The sequence below is a fragment of the Lithobates pipiens genome, unplaced genomic scaffold (assembly GCF_037356315.1).
Source record: "Lithobates pipiens isolate NorthernLeopardFrog02 unplaced genomic scaffold, aLitPip1_a1.2 Scaffold_19, whole genome shotgun sequence".
NCBI classification, from domain to species: Eukaryota; Metazoa; Chordata; class Amphibia; order Anura; family Ranidae; genus Lithobates; species Lithobates pipiens.
Window position 1 is genome coordinate 598,691,015 of NW_027507764.1, and position 18,843 is coordinate 598,709,857.

The 18,843-nt window shown below is 50.9% G+C and overlaps 1 protein-coding gene across 1 annotated transcript in view; it reads left to right on the forward strand.

Annotated features, from left to right (window-relative positions):
- The window catches only part of LOC143997862 (uncharacterized), a 34,636-nt gene extending 16,507 nt beyond the window's left edge, over nt 1-18,129 (forward strand). The window contains exons 3-4 of the mRNA XM_077493697.1: nt 5,756-5,869; nt 15,742-18,129. Coding sequence (XP_077349823.1) covers nt 5,756-5,869; nt 15,742-17,747 — 2,120 coding nt within the window. The 3' untranslated portion in view covers nt 17,748-18,129. The remainder of the gene's footprint in view (nt 1-5,755; nt 5,870-15,741) is intronic.
- The last annotated feature ends 714 nt before the right edge of the window (nt 18,130-18,843 follow it).

An 18,843-nucleotide genomic window follows, 5' to 3' on the forward strand; every position in this document is an offset into this window, starting at 1 on the left:
GTCTCCACCCACCTCTGTGCCGGCACCTCTTTGTCTCCACTCACCTCTGTGCTGGCCCCTGCCGGCACCTCTTTGTCTCCACCCACCTCTGTGCTGGCCCCTTCCGGCACCTCTTTGTCTCCACCCACCTCTGTGCTGGCCCCTTCCGGCACCTCTTTGTCTCCACCCACCTCTGTGCTGGCCCCTTCCGGCACCTCTTTGTCTCCACCCACCTCTGTGCTGGCCCCTGCCGGCACCTCTTTGTCTCCACCCCCCTCTGTGCTGGCTCCTGCCGGCACCTCTTTTTCTCCACCCCCCCTCTGTGCTGGCCCCTGCCGGCACCTCTTTGCCTCCACCCCCCTCTGTGCTGGCACCTCTTTGTGTCCACCCCCCTCTGTGCCGGCACCTCTTTGTCTCCACCCCCTCTGTGCTGGCTCCTGCCGGCACCTCTTTGTCTCCACCCCCCCTCTGTGCTGGCTCCTTCCGGCACCTCTTTTTCTCCACCCCCCCCTCTGTGCTGGCCCCTGCCGGCACCTCTTTTTCTCCACCCCCCTCTGTGCTGGCCCCTGCCGCCACCTCTTTGTCTCCACCCGCCTCTGTGCCGGCACCTCTTTGTCTCCACCCGCCTCTGTGCCGGCACCTCTTTGTCTCCACCCACCTCTGTGCCGTAACCTCTTTGTCTCCACCCACCTCTGTGCTGGCTCCTGCCGGCACCTCTTTGTCTCCACCCAACTATGTGCCGGAACTTCTTTGTCTCCACCCTCCTCTGTACTGGCCCCTGCCGGAACCTCTTTGTCTCCACCCACCTCTGCCGGAACCTCTTTGTCTCCACCCGCCTCTGCCGGAACCTCTTTGTCTCCACCCGCCTCTGTGCCGGAACCTCTTTGTCTCCACCCACCTCTGTGCCGGCACCTCTTTGTCTCCACTCACCTCTGTGCTGGCCCCTGCCGGCACCTCTTTGTCTCCACCCACCTCTGTGCTGGCCCCTTCCGGCACCTCTTTGTCTCCACCCACCTCTGTGCTGGCCCCTTCCGGCACCTCTTTGTCTCCACCCACCTCTGTGCTGGCCCCTTCCGGCACCTCTTTGTCTCCACCCACCTCTGTGCTGGCCCCTGCCGGCACCTCTTTGTCTCCACCCCCCTCTGTGCTGGCTCCTGCCGGCACCTCTTTTTCTCCACCCCCCCTCTGTGCTGGCCCCTGCCGGCACCTCTTTGTCTCCACCCCGCTCTGTGCTGGCACCTCTTTGTCTCCACCCCGCTCTGTGCTGGCACCTCTTTGTCTCCACCCCCCTCTGTGCTGGCACCTCTTTGTCTCCACCCCCCTCTGTGCCGGAACCTCTTTGTCTCCACCCACCTCTGTGCTGGCTCCTTCCGGCACCTCTTTGTCTCCACCCTCCTCTGTACTGGCCCCTGCCGGCACCTCTTTGTCTCCACCCGCCTCTGTGCCGGCGCCTCTTTGTCTCCACCCACCTCTGTGCCGTAACCTCTTTGTCTCCACCCACCTCTGTGCTGGCTCCTGCCGGCACCTCTTTGTCTCCACCCAACTATGTGCCAGAACCTCCTTTGTCTCTACCCTCCTCTGTACTGGCCTCTGTGCCGAAACCTCTTTGTCTCCACCCGCCTCTTTGCCGTAATCTCTTTGTCTCCACCCACCTCTGTGCCGGAACCTCTTTGTCTCCACCCACCTCTGTGCTGGCCCCTGCCGGCACCTGCTGTGTACATTCCTGGCTCTCCTTTAGTATGGGGGGACTTCTCAGTGCTCACAGTTGCTTCCTCATATTCAGAACCTGAATATCAGATGATCGAGGAACGCGTACATGCCGCAAGATGTACACCGAGTCGCCTCTCCACACCCGCCGGGAATCGTACCTATTAAATATAATGAGGATTAGAGATTATACCCAGTCCAGATTACCTAACAACTAACTTCCTGACACTAAGTATAAAGGAAGCTACTACTGCGCACCGCCCTTCACTGGTAACCTTACTATCACTAAACTCGCAAGTGAATAAATAATTCATTAAACGAATCAATAAAGGAAGCTGCCAACATATATATATATATATATATATAGTGATCTCTACACTAGTGAATAAAAATGATGAATAAATGATGTGGCGCTACCGACCTACATAGATAAATAGTTATAATATACATAAAAAGCACATCAATATATAGAAGTGCAAATTAAACAATACAAGAAGGGCGACAATAAAGTGCAGGAAATCTTGTAACGTGTAACAAACAACTTCACAAAGTTGACTGTGAATTATTTTCGAGAGAGAGAGAGAGACCGCGACCGGAGGTGACGATCGTGACGCCTGGCTCCGATCGTGATGCGTCACATCCACGTGACTTTTTCAAAGGGTCAAGGAGTCAGGTGCCGGTGTTCTGCCATATAGAGTCCGGCCATCATACAGTGTCCGCCCCGTACTGCGCATGCGCAGTACGGCGCAGACGAAGCTTCGGAAAATCTCCGAAGCTGAATGGCGCCTGCGCGGTGAGTGGAGGTGGTGGCCCCACCATCCAAGCGGACATAGGGTTGTGAATATTAGAGGGCCGTTCGCCGCACTTCTATATTCCTACTCTATGTCCACTTGGATGGTGGGGAGAGAACCTGGACTCAGTGCGCAGGCGCCGTTCATCCTCAGCAATTTTCAGAATCTGTGTTGCTGTGTACTGCGCATGCGCACTACACAGAGGACACTATCGGATGGAGGACCTTATATGATAGGACACCGGCGGAGCATTTATATAGTGCGCACCGTTGTTATAGCAACCCACAACAACAGCGCAACATTGAACGAATACACATCATAATATACCATATAAACAGATCTTCTCAAGCATTATCTTACAATTCCAATAGAAATAAATTAAACGTACCTTAAGGCTCCATGCACACTGAAGCTGATAAACTGCAGTTTATTGGAGTTTGGGCGTTTTTTGTAAAAGCCCATAAACTCCACTCTATGTTAGCCTATGTGTCCATGCACACATGGACGTTTTTCAGCTTTAATGAGTAGTGGAGTTTATGGGCTTTTTTCTGAACGCCAGAAATTCGCGTTCAAAGTGCCGTTTTTCAGCGGCAAAAAACGACAAACGCTCATTAACGCTCATTCATTAGTGTTCGGCATTCTATTTTTCAATGCATTGTGGGATTTTTGGAGTGTCCTCTGTGTATTTTTATAAAAAACGCCCATTAACGCTAACGCTGTAAAACGCTCATTAACGCTCATTAACGCTAGTATAAAACGCTGTTAAAAGCAGGTTTTTCAACCAGCGTTTTCTGCCAGCAATCTGGCGTCCAGAAATAGCTTTTTTGAGCTTCAGTGTGCATGGAGCCTAATAATTATTAAAAAAATAATGAATTTAAAAGTTATATAAAATATATAAACACGTATGGAGATAGAGACATCTAGTGGCGAAGTATATAAATACAGCTCGTCCATATAAAAATATTCCATACAGGTACTCTATGTGGCCATCTAGTGGATAAAAATAGAGATGACTACATTATTATTATTATTATTATTATTTTTTTTTTTTTTTTTAATCAATCGATTTTTATTGATTTTAAAATAATGCATATAAGGTATACATTGTACAGTAAATGTCAAAATACAAGTAAACAGAAGATATCCGGTAAGAAATATCAACATTCTTATAGGCGTACAGTTCATCCATTAAGTAAGAGATCTATAATACGGTACATAAACACAAGATTAGCCATACACTGTCCCCCTGCAGCCTTGCACTGTCCCCCTGCAGCCTTGCACTGTCCCCCTGCAGCCCTGCACTGTCCCCCTGCAGCCCTACACTGTCCCCCTGCAGCCTTTCCCAAAATTGCAGCATGGTTAGTTTTAAAATTTCTGCCGCCGCCGAGATCTTCGGCTCCTTCCGCCGCCGACATAGACCGAGCCGAGGGTACTCGTTACTGCTCGCAGTAACGAGTACCCTCGGCTCGGCTTGGTCTATGTCGGCGGCGGAAGGAGCCGAAGATCTCGGCGGCGGCAGAAATTTTAAAACTAACCATGCTGCAATTTTGGGAAAGGCTGCAGGGGGACAGTGCAGGGCTGCAGGGGGACAGTGCAGGGCTGCAGGGGGACAGTGCAGGGCTGCAGGGGGACAGTGCAGGGCTGCAGGGGGACAGTGCAGGGCTGCAGGGGGACAGTGTAGGGCTGCAGGGGGACAGTGTAGGGCTGCAGGGGGACAGTGTAGGGCTGCAGGGGGACAGTGTAGGGCTGCAGGGGGACAGTGTAGGGCTGCAGGGGGACAGTGTAGGGCTGCAGGGGGACAGTGTAGGGCTGCATTGATGGGCATTTAAAATGGAAGGTTTTTTCCTTAAACTTCCCTCCTAAACTTGGGGCGCGTGTTATACGCCGATAAATACGGTAAGTGTAATCTTTTGAGTAAGTTCCCACAATGCTGAACTTTTAGTAGATGTGTAAACACTTAGTAATGTTTGCTCCCATTGTTGGTCTGTAAAGGACTTTTATAAGTCATTTTCCCAATGTGTATGAGAAGATGATTTTGTGAAAATACTTTTGAGGTGTTCAATATTATATATATGAAGGAAATTCCTTTTTTGTGGGGTGAGGAAGAGGTAAGAAACGCCGTATTGTTGGTGAGATATTGTATAAAGGAAGTATGAGATTGTTGTATGAGGGTACACAGCTACTGTGACCGCCTGTTATAACCTCCTCCTGTTTTTAACTCACCACTTAGACAATTTCCACCTGACCAGAGTTCCAGCCGACTCAAAGATGAGCATCAATAGATGGGGGGGTCTATTATTGGTCCTCTATAGATGGGGGGTCTATTATTGGTCCTCTATAGATGGGGGGTCTATTATTGGTCCTCTATACATGGGGGGTCTATTATTGGTCCTCTATATATGGGGGGGGTCTATTATTGGTCCTCTATAGATGGGGGGTCTATTATTGGTCCTCTATAGATGGGGGGTCTATTATTGGTCCTCTATAGATGGGGGGTCTATTATTGGTCCTCTATAGATGGGGGGTCTATTATTGGTCCTCTATACATGGGGGGTCTATTATTGGTCCTCTATAGATGGGGGGTCTATTATTGGTCCTCTATATATGGGGGGGGTCTATTATTGGTCCTCTATAGATGGGGGGTCTATTATTGGTCCTCTATAGATTGGGGGGAGTATTATTGATCCTCTATAGATGGGGGGTCTATTATTGGTCCTCTATAGATTGGGGGGAGTATTATTGATCCTCTATAGATGGGGGGGGGGGTCTATTATTGGTCCTCTATAGATGGGGGGGTCTATTATTGGTCCTCTATAGATGGGGGGACTATTATTGGTCCTCTATAGATTGGGGGGGACTATTATCTGCCCTCTATAGATGGGGGGTCTATTATTGGTCCTCTATAGATTGGGGGGTCTATTATTGGTCCTCCTATAGATGTGGGGGTGAATTATTGGTCCTCTATACATGGGGGGTCTATTATTGGTCCTCTATAGATGGGGGGGTCTATTATTGGTCCTCTATAGATGGGGGGTCTATTATTGGTCCTCTATACATGGGGGGGGTCTATTATTGGTCCTCTATAGATGGGGGGGTCTATTTATTGGTCCTATTTGAATTGTTGGAGTATTATTAAGTATTGATGGAGTGTTATTGATCCTTTGTGTATTAGTGATGCTCTGTGAATTGGGCGGGGCCCTCCCCTCCCCCGTCACATAAGATCTCCACAATCTGATCCAATTCTCATTATTCACAACATGTTTTTCTCTTCTTCCCAGGAGCGGAACCTTCAGCGGTGCCATCGGAGATTGCGCCGGTGTTAGAGCGGGGGGCGGAGCATTGTGCCGTGAATGTTCAGACGACTACGGCAACCACAGTACATGACACATCTGGTGAGTGATACACCAATCCACCGTCCGAACCCGCAGACTGCACTGTCACCAATACTGGAGAGATATACTGCAGGATTATTATAGGAGGGGATGAGAGGAGAGATATACTGCAGGGTTATTATAGGAGGAGATCAGAGGAGAGATATACTGCAGGGTTATTATAGGAGGAGAGGAGAGATATACTGCAGGATTATTATCGGAGGAGAGGAGAGATATACTGCAGGGTTATTATAGGAGGAGATGAGAGGAGAGATATACTGCAGGGTTATTATAGGAGGAGATGAGAGGAGAGATATACTGCAGGGTTATTATAGAAGGAGATCAGAGGAGAGATATACTGCAGGGTTATTATAGGAGGAGATCAGAGGAGAGATATACTGCAGGGTTATTATAGGAGGAGATGAGAGGAGAGATATACTGCAGGGTTATTATAGAAGGAGATCAGAGGAGAGATATACTGCAGGGTTATTATAGGAGGAGATCAGAGGAGAGATATACTGCAGGATTGTTATAGGAGGAGAGGAGAGATATACTGCAGGGTTATTATAGAAGGAGATGAGAGGAGAGATATACTGCAGGATTATTATACAAGGAGATCAGAGGAGAGATATACTGCAGGATTGTTATAGGAGGAGAGGAGAGATATACTGCAGGATTATTATAGGAGGAGGTGAGAGGAGAGATATACTGCAGGGTTATTATAGGAGGAGATGAGAGGAGAGATATACTGCAGGGTTATTATAGAAGGAGATCAGAGGAGAGATATACTGCAGGATTGTTATAGGAGGAGAGGAGAGATATACTGCAGGGTTATTATAGAAGGAGATCAGAGGAGAGATATACTGCAGGGTTATTATAGGAGGAGATGAGAGGAGAGATATACTGCAGGGTTATTATAGAAGGAGATCAGAGGAGAGATATACTGCAGGGTTATTATAGGAGGAGGTGAGAGGAGAGATATACTGCAGGGTTATTATAGGAGGAGATCAGAGGAGAGATATACTGCAGGGTTATTATACAAGGAGATCAGAGGAGAGATATACTGCAGGATTATTATAGGAGGAGGTGAGAGGAGAGATATACTGCAGGGTTATTATAGGAGGAGGTGAGAGGAGAGATATACTGCAGGATTATTATAGGAGGAGATGAGAGGAGAGATATACTGCAGGGTTATTATAGGAGGAGGTGAGAGGGGAGATATACTGCAGGGTTATTATAGGAGGAGAGGAGAGATATACTGCAGGGTTATTCTAGGAGGGGATGAGAGAAGAGATATACTGCAGGGTTATTATAGGAGGAGATCAGAGGAGAGATATACTGCAGGGTTATTATACAAGGAGATCAGAGGAGAGATATACTGCAGGATTGTTATAGGAGGAGAGGAGAGATATACTGCAGGATTATTATAGGAGGAGGTGAGAGGAGAGATATACTGCAGGGTTATTATAGGAGGAGGTGAGAGGAGAGATATACTGCAGGGTTATTATAGGAGGAGAGGAGAGATATACTGCAGGGTTATTCTAGGAGGAGATGAGAGGAGAGATATACTGCAGGGTTATTATAGAAGGAGATCAGAGGAGAGATATACTGCAGGGTTATTATAGGAGGAGATGAGAGGAGAGATATACTGCAGGGTTATTATAGGAGGAGATGAGAGGAGAGATATACTGCAGGGTTATTATAGAAGGAGATCAGAGGAGAGATATACTGCAGGGTTATTATAGGAGGAGGTGAGAGGGGAGATATACTGCAGGGTTATTATAGGAGGAGAGGAGAGATATACTGCAGGGTTATTATAGGAGATCAGAGGAGAGATATACTGCAGGATTATTATAGGAGGAGATGAGAGATATACTGCAGGGTTATTCTAGGAGGAGATGAGAGGAGAGATATACTGCAGGGTTATTATAGGAGGAGATGAGAGGAGAGATATACTGCAGGGTTATTATAGGAGATCAGAGGAGAGATATACTGCAGGATTATTATAGGAGGAGAGGAGAGATATACTGCAGGGTTATTCTAGGAGGAGATGAGAGAAGAGATATACTGCAGGGTTATTATAGGAGGAGAGGAGAGATATACTGCAGGGTTATTATAGGAGATCAGAGGAGAGATATACTGCAGGATTATTATAGGAGGAGATGAGAGAAGAGATATACTGCAGGGTTATTATAGGAGGAGAGGAGAGATATACTGCAGGGTTATTATAGGAGATCAGAGGAGAGATATACTGCAGGATTATTATAGGAGGAGATGAGAGAAGAGATATACTGCAGGATTATTATAGGAGGAGATGAGAGAAGAGATATACTGCAGGGTTATTATAGGAGGAGAGGAGAGATATACTGCAGGGTTATTATAGGAGATCAGAGGAGAGATATACTGCAGGATTATTATAGGAGGAGATGAGAGAAGAGATATACTGCAGGATTATTATAGGAGGAGATGAGAGGAGAGATATACTGCAGGATTATTATAGGAGGAGGTGAGAGAAGAGATATACTGCAGGATTATTATAGGAGGAGATGAGAGAAGAGATATACTGCAGGATTATTATAGGAGGAGGTGAGAGAAGAGATATACTGCAGGGTTATTCTAGGAGGAGGTGAGAGGAGAGATATACTGCAGGATTATTATAGGAGGAGGTGAGAGAAGAGATATACTGCAGGGTTATTCTAGGAGGAGGTGAGAGGAGAGATATACTGCAGGATTATTATAGGAGGGGATGAGAGGAGAGATATACTGCAGGGTTATTCTAGGAGGAGGTGAGAGGAGAGATATACTGCAGGATTATTATAGGAGGAGAGGAGAGGAGAGATATACTGCAGGATTATTATAGGAGGAGGTGAGAGAAGAGATATACTGCAGGGTTATTCTAGGAGGAGGTGAGAGGAGAGATATACTGCAGGATTATTATAGGAGGAGGTGAGAGAAGAGATATACTGCAGGGTTATTATAGGAGGAGAGGAGAGATATACTGCAGGGTTATTATAGGAGGAGAGGAGAGATATACTGCAGGATTATTATAGGAGGAGGTGAGAGAAGAGATATACTGCAGGGTTATTCTAGGAGGAGGTGAGAGGAGAGATATACTGCAGGGTTATTCTAGGAGGTGATGAGAGAAGAGATATACTGCAGGGTTATTATAGGAGGAGATCAGAGGAGAGATATACTGCAGGGTTATTCTAGGAGGAGGTGAGAGGAGAGATATACTGCAGGGTTATTCTAGGAGGTGATGAGAGAAGAGATATACTGCAGGGTTATTATAGGAGGAGATCAGAGGAGAGATATACTGCAGGGTTATTCTAGGAGGAGATCAGACAATACATATCCTGATTGGTAAAAGATGATGATAACCCGAGTAGATGGACACCAAACCTGTCACGTTTCCGGGGGTCGCACATCACAGAGCCAGTCCTGCCTTTGTTGGGCTCTTTGATCTGCGGGTGGGATCACCATCTGGTTGATTGGGACTCCTGATTGGATGGGACCCCCGGATTGGGCGGGGACGTCCCCTCCCGTTGCTTGTAAACGCAATGCAGCGAATGCTTGGCTTCTAGGATTGCTATTAAGAGAGCCAACCGCAGGCTCTAAGAAACGGTACCGGGGGGATGTCTGCAGCTGCACCCCGCTACAACCCCCGACAGTCCTTCAGTGGACCGCCACCTTTCCAAAATCCTCTTCTCTCTCTCTATTTCTGCAGAACCCCCTTTCAGGAATAATTCCCTCGGGTGACCTCTCCTGAAAAGTGGCCTTTTTATTGGCCATGGGGTCACCTCTGTCAGCCTTGCTCCAAATCATCCTATGGGGGTCTTCTACCCCAGACCCTCCTGTCCTCCTCCTAAGGGGATCTCACTCTTCCACCTCCCAGTGAGGACATAGACCTTCCATCAGTATGCCTTGCTCAATGCACCCCAAAGAAAGGGTCTCTTCTTTGTCTGGATGTAGTTGGAGCCATCAGAGACCACCTCAGAGCTACCGCTTCTATCAGAAAGATGGGCCCCTCATTCTTCCTCTGCTCAGGACCCCGCAGGGACATCCTGCTTCCAAGTCCACCATCGCCCGATGGAGGAGACGGCACATGGCTGAAGGCTTCACTCTAAAGGACCAAACTCCTCCTCCCGCACTTTTATGTTCTCACTCCACCAGTGCAAAGGGTGTTTCCTGGGCATCCTGGCACAAGGTCTCTGTAGCCCAGCTGTGGAAGGCCGCCACCTTCTCCTCTATTCATACCCTTTTATAACCACTTGCTGTCGTATCACATCCATGGACTGGACTTCAAGTGCTTAAAGCGGGATGGTGGCTGTAGCTACAGACCTCACCCCAAGGGGCGAATTACCAAGTGCCTCTCCGGGCTCCACTATTCCATCGGGGAGCCCAGAGTGAAGCCGGCACGTCTGCCAGCTGACCATAGAGATCGTCAAGGACTGTGAGGTCCCCGGTGAGCTCTATGGTATATGGAAGGGACGAGTATTTTGTCACCTGGATGTAAACGGCACCATTTTGAAATTGGGAAAGCGTCTGATCACAATGATCGTGGTGCGATCTGATCCGGGGGGGAAAGGCAGAGGAGACATCGGGGGTCAGACACCAGATCCCTCCATAAAGAGGACCCGTCACGTGTTTGTTTACATTTCTTCTCACAGCAATAAAAGTGATTAACCACTTCCCACCCGTCCAATGTACATATAGAGCCGGGTGGGAGCCGCCTCCTTCCGACTGGACGTTCAGGAATGTCCATCAGAAGGAGGGGGGTCGTGCCCGCGCAGCGGCGCGATCCCGATGCTCTCGTGTCACCCGGACATGGCGCATCTCAGATCGGCAAGAGGGCTCTGTGATTGGCCCTCCTGATCACATGACGGCCGTGTCTAATCACAGCCATCATGTGATGTAAACAAACAGCCGGTTGCTAGGCAATCGGCTCTCCTCTCCTCACACGGAAGTCGTTGCTGAGGAGAGGAGAGCGGATCGCTGCAGCCGGTGTTCTGCCGTATAGTGTCCGGCCATCAAATAGTGTCCTCCCCGTAGTGCGCATGCGCAGTACGGAGCAGACGAGGCTTCGGAAAATATCCGAAGCTGAATGGCGCCTGCGCCGTCAGTGGAGGTGGTGGCCCCACCATCCAAGCGGACATAGGGTTGTAAGTATTAGAGGGCCCCTCGCTTCACTCGCCACACTTCGGGCTCGGCCTCGCTGCACTCGGCTCTTTTATATTCCTGCTCTATGTCCACTTGGATAGTGGGGAGAGAACCTGGACTCAGTGCGCAGGCGCCGTTCATCCTCGGCAATTTTCGGAATCTGTGTTGCTGTGTACTGCGCATGCGCACTACATAGAGGACACTATCTGATGGAGGACCTTATATGACAAGACACTGGCTGGTGATCAGTGAGTATGAGCTGTTTTTACAGCTTTTTACTCACTGATCACTAGTCTAGTGTAATACACATATGTCCCCAAAACACATGTCCCCCACATATGTCCCACTAAAATCACATGTCCCAATGATTATCTGCACACATATGTACATGATCATTTGCGTACATATGTCCCTCATCACACAAACCAATTATTATACACTAACGGAATTTTTTTTTTACCAAAAACATGTAGCAGAATACATTTTGGCTTAAATTGACGACAAAATTTGATTTCATTGGATTTCTTTTAAAATAGAAAGAAGAAAAATATTGTTTTTTTTTCCAAATTTCCGCTTTTTTTGCGCTTATATCGCAAAAAAAAAAAAAAAAGGAGTCGTGAATAAATACCACCAAAATAAAGCTCTATTTGTGTGAACAAAAGAATAAAAATGTCATTTGGGTACAGTGTAGCACGACCGCGCAATTGTCACTGAAAGCGCGAGAGCGATGAAAGCTGAAAATTGGGCTGGGAAGGAAGGGGGTGAAAGTACCCCCCGGTATTGTAGTGGTTAATAAAAAATAAATAAATACGTAAGCGGCGATCGCACCACACGTGAGGTATCGCCGCGCATGTTGGAGCGACAGCAATCATTCCAGCACCAGACCACCTCTAACTCCAAACTGCCAACCTGAAAGGGGCTTTGAAAGCATCCCCTATGGAGAACCGAGGTTTGTCGCCATTCCACAGGCAAGTTTTAAAGCGTGACGTGTTGGGTATCCATTTACTTGGCGTAATCTCATCTTTTCATATTTTACCCCAAAAACTGTGTATTATATTGTGTTTGTGTGCATTCAAATTCATTATCCCCGCCTCACACTAATGCGATCCAGGAAACATACAAACTTTGTGTTTTCCCGCATTGCACTGCATAGCAATCACACAGCGTCCATGTGATCTGCTGCGGGTGTCCAAAACAGATCGCAAAACACAGTGCGATTGCCAGAATGCAATGCGATTTAGGCACGGAGAAAAAAAAATTGGTCCTACACCATGTATGGCTCAAAACGCACCGCACAGACATTGCATGTAATGTGCAGAGGAATGCGGTGTGGTGTTCCGCACGCACCTGTGTTAACCCAGGCGTATTTTTTCCCCAAAAATTTGTGTGCAACACCCACCATTTTATTCCCTAGGATTCTAAGGCCGCGTACACACGGGCGGATTGTCTGCCCAACTAAGTTCGTCAGACAATCCGACAGACAGTCCGTTCAACTTTTGAATGAACGGACTTGACCACACACGATGAACAGACAGTCCGTTGTAAGCTTGCGCGATGACGTGTACAGCACGTACGACGGGACTAGAAATACGACGTCCAATACACTGCAATGCAACCTTCAGCCGTGTAAATCCTTTCTGAGCATGCGCCATACTTAGTCCGTCCAACTTGCCTACACACAAGCGGACTGTCCGCTGAAACCAAGTTTGGACGGACAAAATTACGGAAATTCCGAAAGACTTAGTCCGTCAGACTGTCCGCTGAAAAAGTCCGCTGAAGCCCACACACGAGCGGATTGTCCGCTGAAACACGGTTCAGCGGACTAAGTTGGGCAGACAATCCGCCCGTGTGTACGCGGCCTTAGGCCGCGTACACACGGGCGGACTGTTCGCCCAACCTTGTCCACTGAACAGTGTTTGGGCGGACAGTCCGCCCGTGTGTGGGCTTTCAGCGGACAGTTTCAGCGGACAGTTGGACGGACAAAGTCTTTCGGAAATTCCGAAAAACTGTCCGCTGAAACTGTGTTTGAGCGAACAGTCCGCCCGTGTGTGGGCCTGTCCGCTGTACTTTCGAAATGAGCGGACTGTTCCCGCTCGGAAAGTCCGCCCATTTCGAGCGCGTGTACAGGTAGGCGGGGCCCGCGAAGGAGACATCGCGGGCTCCGCCGCCTGGAATGGGCTTAAAGGGGAACCCCAACGCCGAAAAAAATCGGCGTGGGGGTTCCCCCAAAGTCCACACCAGACCCTTGTCCGAGCACGCTACCCGGCCGGCCAGGAAAGGGGGGCGAGCGAGCGCGCCCCCCCTCCTGAGCCGTACCAGGCCGCGTGCCCTCAACATGGGGGGTGCCTTGGGGAAGGGGGGGGCCGCGCGGCCTCTGGAGATGTTGACTCGACGAGCTCTCCGGCCGGAATGCCAGAGCCGCGCTGTGCGGTCACTTATATAGTGACAATGGGGCGGTGTCACATGGTATATGTCACATGGGTTGGTCACATGGTGACCCCGCCCCCTTACGATGTCATAGTCCCCATGTGACATCAACCCATGTGACCAACCCATGTGACATATACCATGTGACACCGCCCCATTGTCACTATATAAGTGACCGCACAGCGCGGCTCTGGCATTCCGGCCGGAGAGCTCGTCGAGTCAACATCTCCAGGAGAAGAAGAAGAAGAACAAGAAGAAGAACAAGAACGGAAGGCGGCGGCGGCGGCGGCGACAGAAGACCGGGCCACCGCCTGTAAAAGAGCTACAAGAAGGCACGGTGGCCCGGCAGAAGAACCGAAGGCGGCGACAGAAGAACGGAAGGCAGCGGCGACAGAAGACCGGGCCACCGCCTGCAAAAGAGCTACAAGAAGGCGCGGTGGCCCGGCAGAAGAACCGAAGAGGGGGACAAGACCCCCGAAGTCGGGAGAAGAGGCCGGCGGCGGGGAGGAAGAAAGCCGGACTCCTCCGCTAGTAAAAGAGCTACACACAGATAGCGGAGGAGTCCGGCGAGAAGACCCCCGAAGACGGAAGACCCCCGGAGCTGTGCAATAAAATATTTTTTCCCTGTGTTGTGTTTTTTTTTGTACTTTATTTCACAGGTGAATGGGTAAGGGTACATTGTACCCCATACTCATTCACATAGGGTGGGGGGCCGGTATCCGGGGGCCCCCTTCTTAAAGGGGGCTCCCGGATTCCGATAAGCCCCCCGCCCGCAGACCCCGACAACCAACGGCCAGGGTTGTCGGGAAGAGGCCCTTGTCCTCATCAACATGGGGACAAGGTGCTTTGGGGTGGGGGGGCCGCGCGGCCCCCCCTTCCCCAAGGCACCCCCCCCATGTTGAGGGCACGCGGCCTGGTACGGCTCAGGAGGGGGGGCCGCGCTCGCTCGCCCCCCTTTCCTGGCCGGCCGGGTAGCGTGCTCGGACAAGGGTCTGGTGTGGACTTTGGGGGAACCCCCACGCCGATTTTTTTCGGCGTTGGGGTTCCCCTTTAAGCCCATTCCAGGCGGCGGAGCCCGCGACGTCTCCTTCGCGGGCCCCGCCTACCTGTACACGCGCTCGAAATGGGCAGATTTGCCTCCTCCTTACGTGGGCGAGTCCGTTCATTTCAAAAGTTGAGCGAACTGTTTGGCAAACAGTTCGCTGAAACAGTCCGCTCGTGTGTGGGCAAGTCCGCTCATGCAAATTTTGAGCGGACTGTTTGCCGAAACTGTTTGACGAACAAGGTTGGGCAAACAGTCCGCGCGTGTGTACGCGGCCTTAGTGTACGTCCAATCTTCTGCTAATGCTTTTTTTTTTGCTGCAAGGTTCTCGAAGCGGCACTTTGTTGGGCCTTTTGACCCTTGTTGGGCCTGTTGACCCTTGGTGGTTGGGCCTTTTTGACCCTTGGTGGTTGGGCCTTTTTGACCCTTGGTGGTTGGGCCTTTTTGACCCTTGGTGGTTGGGCCTTTTTAACCCTTGGTGGTTGGGCCTTTTTGACCCTTGGTGGTTGGGCATTTTTGACCCTTGTTGTTGGGCCTTTTGACCCTTGGTTGTTGGGCCTTTTGACCCTTGGTTGTTGGGCCTTTTGACCCTTGGTTGTTGGGCCTTTTGACCCTTGGTTGTTGGGCCTTTTGACCCTTGGTTGTTGGGCCTTTTGACCCTTGGTGGTTGGGCCTTTTGACCCTTGGTGGTCGGGCCTGCTGACCCTTGGTGGTCGGGCCTGCTGACCCTTGGTGGTCGGGCCTGCTGACCCTTGGTGGTTGGGCCTGCTGACCCTTGGTGGTTGGGCCTGCTGACCCTTTGTGGTTGGGGCTGTTGGTTCAGTTCTGTGTGCCTCCATGTTGCCCACCCTTTATACTCATTGCTTGGATACACTATGACCTCTGAATACTCAGCTTGTGTCCTGTACTGTATGAATAAGATGAGAGGAATTTTGACTTACCGGTAAATTCCATATCTGGGTGTGAGGGCCATCCACCCTTCTATTCTCTCCATTGGTGCTATGTAACTGAGGACTCGGGGTGGGGTTATAGGGTCATGTTCAGTCACCTGAAGGTATGAGCCTATAGCCCGGGGTCAGTAAATACTCGACCTGTGTCCTGCACTGTACTCCCAGATATGGAAATCAGAGGTAACCACAAATTCCTCTTCTGAATGTTCCAACTAAAATCTAACCATCAACTTGCGCCTTCTCTGACCGCTCTCGTGTTGTAGGACTGCAGTAGGACATTACATTGATCTGATGTGTTTTTTTTCTTTGTCTTCCAGGTGGCAGCACCATGCGATCTGGCCAGCAGGGCATGGCACCGTCTCAGTTGATATCGCCTGGAATCCCGCTCATGAACTCTGACCTCTCCTCATGCTTTCCTCGCGACTCTTCCTGGGGCGTATGCACCTCCAGTAACCTCCAGGGACCACCTTCCACCAGCTCTGTGGAGAAAGCCATTCCAGGGGAGCGGAGCCCCAGCGACATCACCAGTATCATCGCCCATCTACGAAACCTTGCTACCGAAACCTCCAATAACTGCGCCAGGGCTGATCTGGAGAAGGCCGGGTCTGGCCGGGAGACCGAGACCGCAGCCAGCGAGCCCGGCAGTATAAAGGAGAGCGCCGGCCAACCGTTGGACCTTCCAGGTGGTTTTACCGGCAGCCAATATTCCTTTGCCAATGCAGAATCCAACTTTAAGAGGAAGTCCAACCCCAAGATCTACATCTGCTCCGAGTGCGGGAAGACTTGCCCCTGCCAGTCGGCATACACTCGTCACAAGAGGATTCACACCGGGGAGAAGCCATACTCGTGCTCCGACTGCGGGAAGAGCTTTATTCAGATCTCGGACTACAACAACCATGTGCGGTCCCACACCGGCGAGAAGCCGTACACCTGCGCGGAGTGCGGCAAAAGTTTCAGCCGCAGCACCTACCTGGTGACGCACTCCAGGACACACACCAAAGAGAAGCCGTACACCTGTAATGTGTGTGGGAAAAGCTTCGTCCAGCACTCCCACCTCTCGCTGCACCTGAGGATCCACAGCGGGGAGAAGCCGTACATCTGCATCGAGTGCGGCAACAGCTTCAGCCGCAGCTCCACCTTGGTGAAGCACAAGAAGTCCCATCGCAGGAAGACTCTGCACATTTGTCAGAAGAAGAACGGGGACGAGGTGGCCTGCAACTTCACCCAGAACACCCCGCCCACCTGGGGAAGCAGCTCTGAGCGGGAGGAGCCACTGGACACACCCCTGAGGTCCGCGGAGGTCGCCCATGTCAAAGCCGAAGCCGACGAGGGTGTGGAGTGCTATCCGCAGGCGGTGGACTGCAGCACCCAGTACAGGGAGGAGACCATCAAACCCATACGGATCACCCTGGAGAAATATCTGGCTCACGATGACCCCTCCGGGTCTCTCCCACATCCGGGGAAGGTTTTGTGGAAGAAGAAGGCGCAGGAGGAAGGTGACGACGCCACGTGTAATGGTGACACGGAGGCTTCTGTAAAGGAGAGCCAGAAAACGGGCGTGAACGTCTGTCACCTCACACCGGAGAGTGGAACCAATCGGGTCCACCGAAACTGTATCCCCCAACCCTTGAGCTCGGCACCGGCCACCAGTAATCCCAGTAAAGGTCCAGTAGAGGCTTCAGAGCCCGAGGAAGCCACGTCTTCTTCAACCACAGCCGTCACCAAATGTGAAGCGACCGACCCCCCGGACGCCTCGTACTTTGACACGGACTTCAGCAGCGTCTTCAGCTCCTTGGAGAAGAGCTCCAGCGATGGCGCCCTCCAGAGGACACCCAGGCGGTCGCTCTTCATCTGCAGCTACTGCGGAAAGAGTTGTCCCTGCAAATCCGCGTTTCTTCGCCACCAGAGGATTCACACCGGAGAAAAGCCCTTCTCCTGCTTCCAGTGCGGCAAAAGCTTCATTCAGGCCTCCGACTACAACAACCACATGCGGTCCCACACCGGGGAGAAGCCGTACACCTGCGCCCAGTGCGGCAAGAGCTTCAGCCGCAGCACCTACCTGGTGACGCACTCCAGAACGCACACCAAAGAGAAGCCCTACAACTGCCAGGAGTGCGGCAAAAGCTTCATCCAGCACTCCCACCTCTCCATACACCGCCGCATCCACAGCGGGGAGAGACCCTACTCCTGTCCGGAGTGCGGCAAACAGTTCAACCGCAGCTCCACCCTCGTCAAGCACCAGAAATCCCACATCAAAAAGACTAACGCCATGGAGAGGGCCAAGATAGCCTCCGCGTCGCCCTCTCCACACAAGAAAGTGTGACTATAGGAGACTGCGGCTATGCCGGGAACGCACATTGCTGTGTCTAGTCATTGAAATGACGTGAAGTTGTGCTTGTGAGACCCCCTACATGTAAAATGGTCCAATCAGAGGCTTGTCTCCGAGGCGTCTGCACAGGACAGACAGCGGGGATCACACTCCCTACTCCGGATGTCGTCTTCCATGCTTATCAATATATTGTGTGCCGTTACCTCTGAGTGTAGATGGCCGGACTCTGATAGGACGGTGGTGGGACCCGTAGAGCTCTGCTATTGGCTGTCAGCACCAATCAGGAACTCCGTGTTTGTGTAAAGTAATTGTACATAAGAATGGGAGTCCTAATGATGTATAGAGTGAGGAGTAAAGGCCGTGTGGGTGAAACGCTCATCGTGTCACGTCTTTACTACCCCTTCCTTACCGCACACTCTCCCCCCCCCCCGATACGGGACACTCCCCCCCTGATAACAGACACTCCCCCCCGATACCGGACACCCACCCCCCCCGATACCGGACACTCCTCCCCCCCGATACCGGACACTCCTCCCCCCCGATACCGGACACTCCTCCCCCCCGATACCGGACACTCCTCCCCCCCGATACCGGACACTCCTCCCCCCCGATACCGGACACTCCTCCCCCCCGATACCGTGCACTCCCCCGATACCGGACACCCTCCCCCCCTGATACTGGACACTCCCCCCCCGATACCCAACACCCACCCCCCAATACCGGGCACTCCCCTCAATACCGGACACCCACCCCCCAATACCAGACACTCGCCCCCCCCCAAATATCCGGGACTTCTTTGGTGAAAATAATCCAAATCAGTGTATGTTATTTAGTCTGTAGGAAACTTCTAGAGTCCTCAATCTATGGGATATACACGATATTATCTGGGCGCCCGTCCACAAGGTTTAGGAGGGTGTCTATGGGAATGTGTGACCATTCTTCCAGAAGAGCATTTGTGAGGTCAGGTACTGATGTTGGACGAGAAGGTCTGGCTCGCAGTCTCCGCTCTAATTCATCACACAGGTGTTCTATCTAAAATGTTATTCTATTGAGTTCAGCACTCTGTGCAGACCAGTCAAGTTTTTTTTTT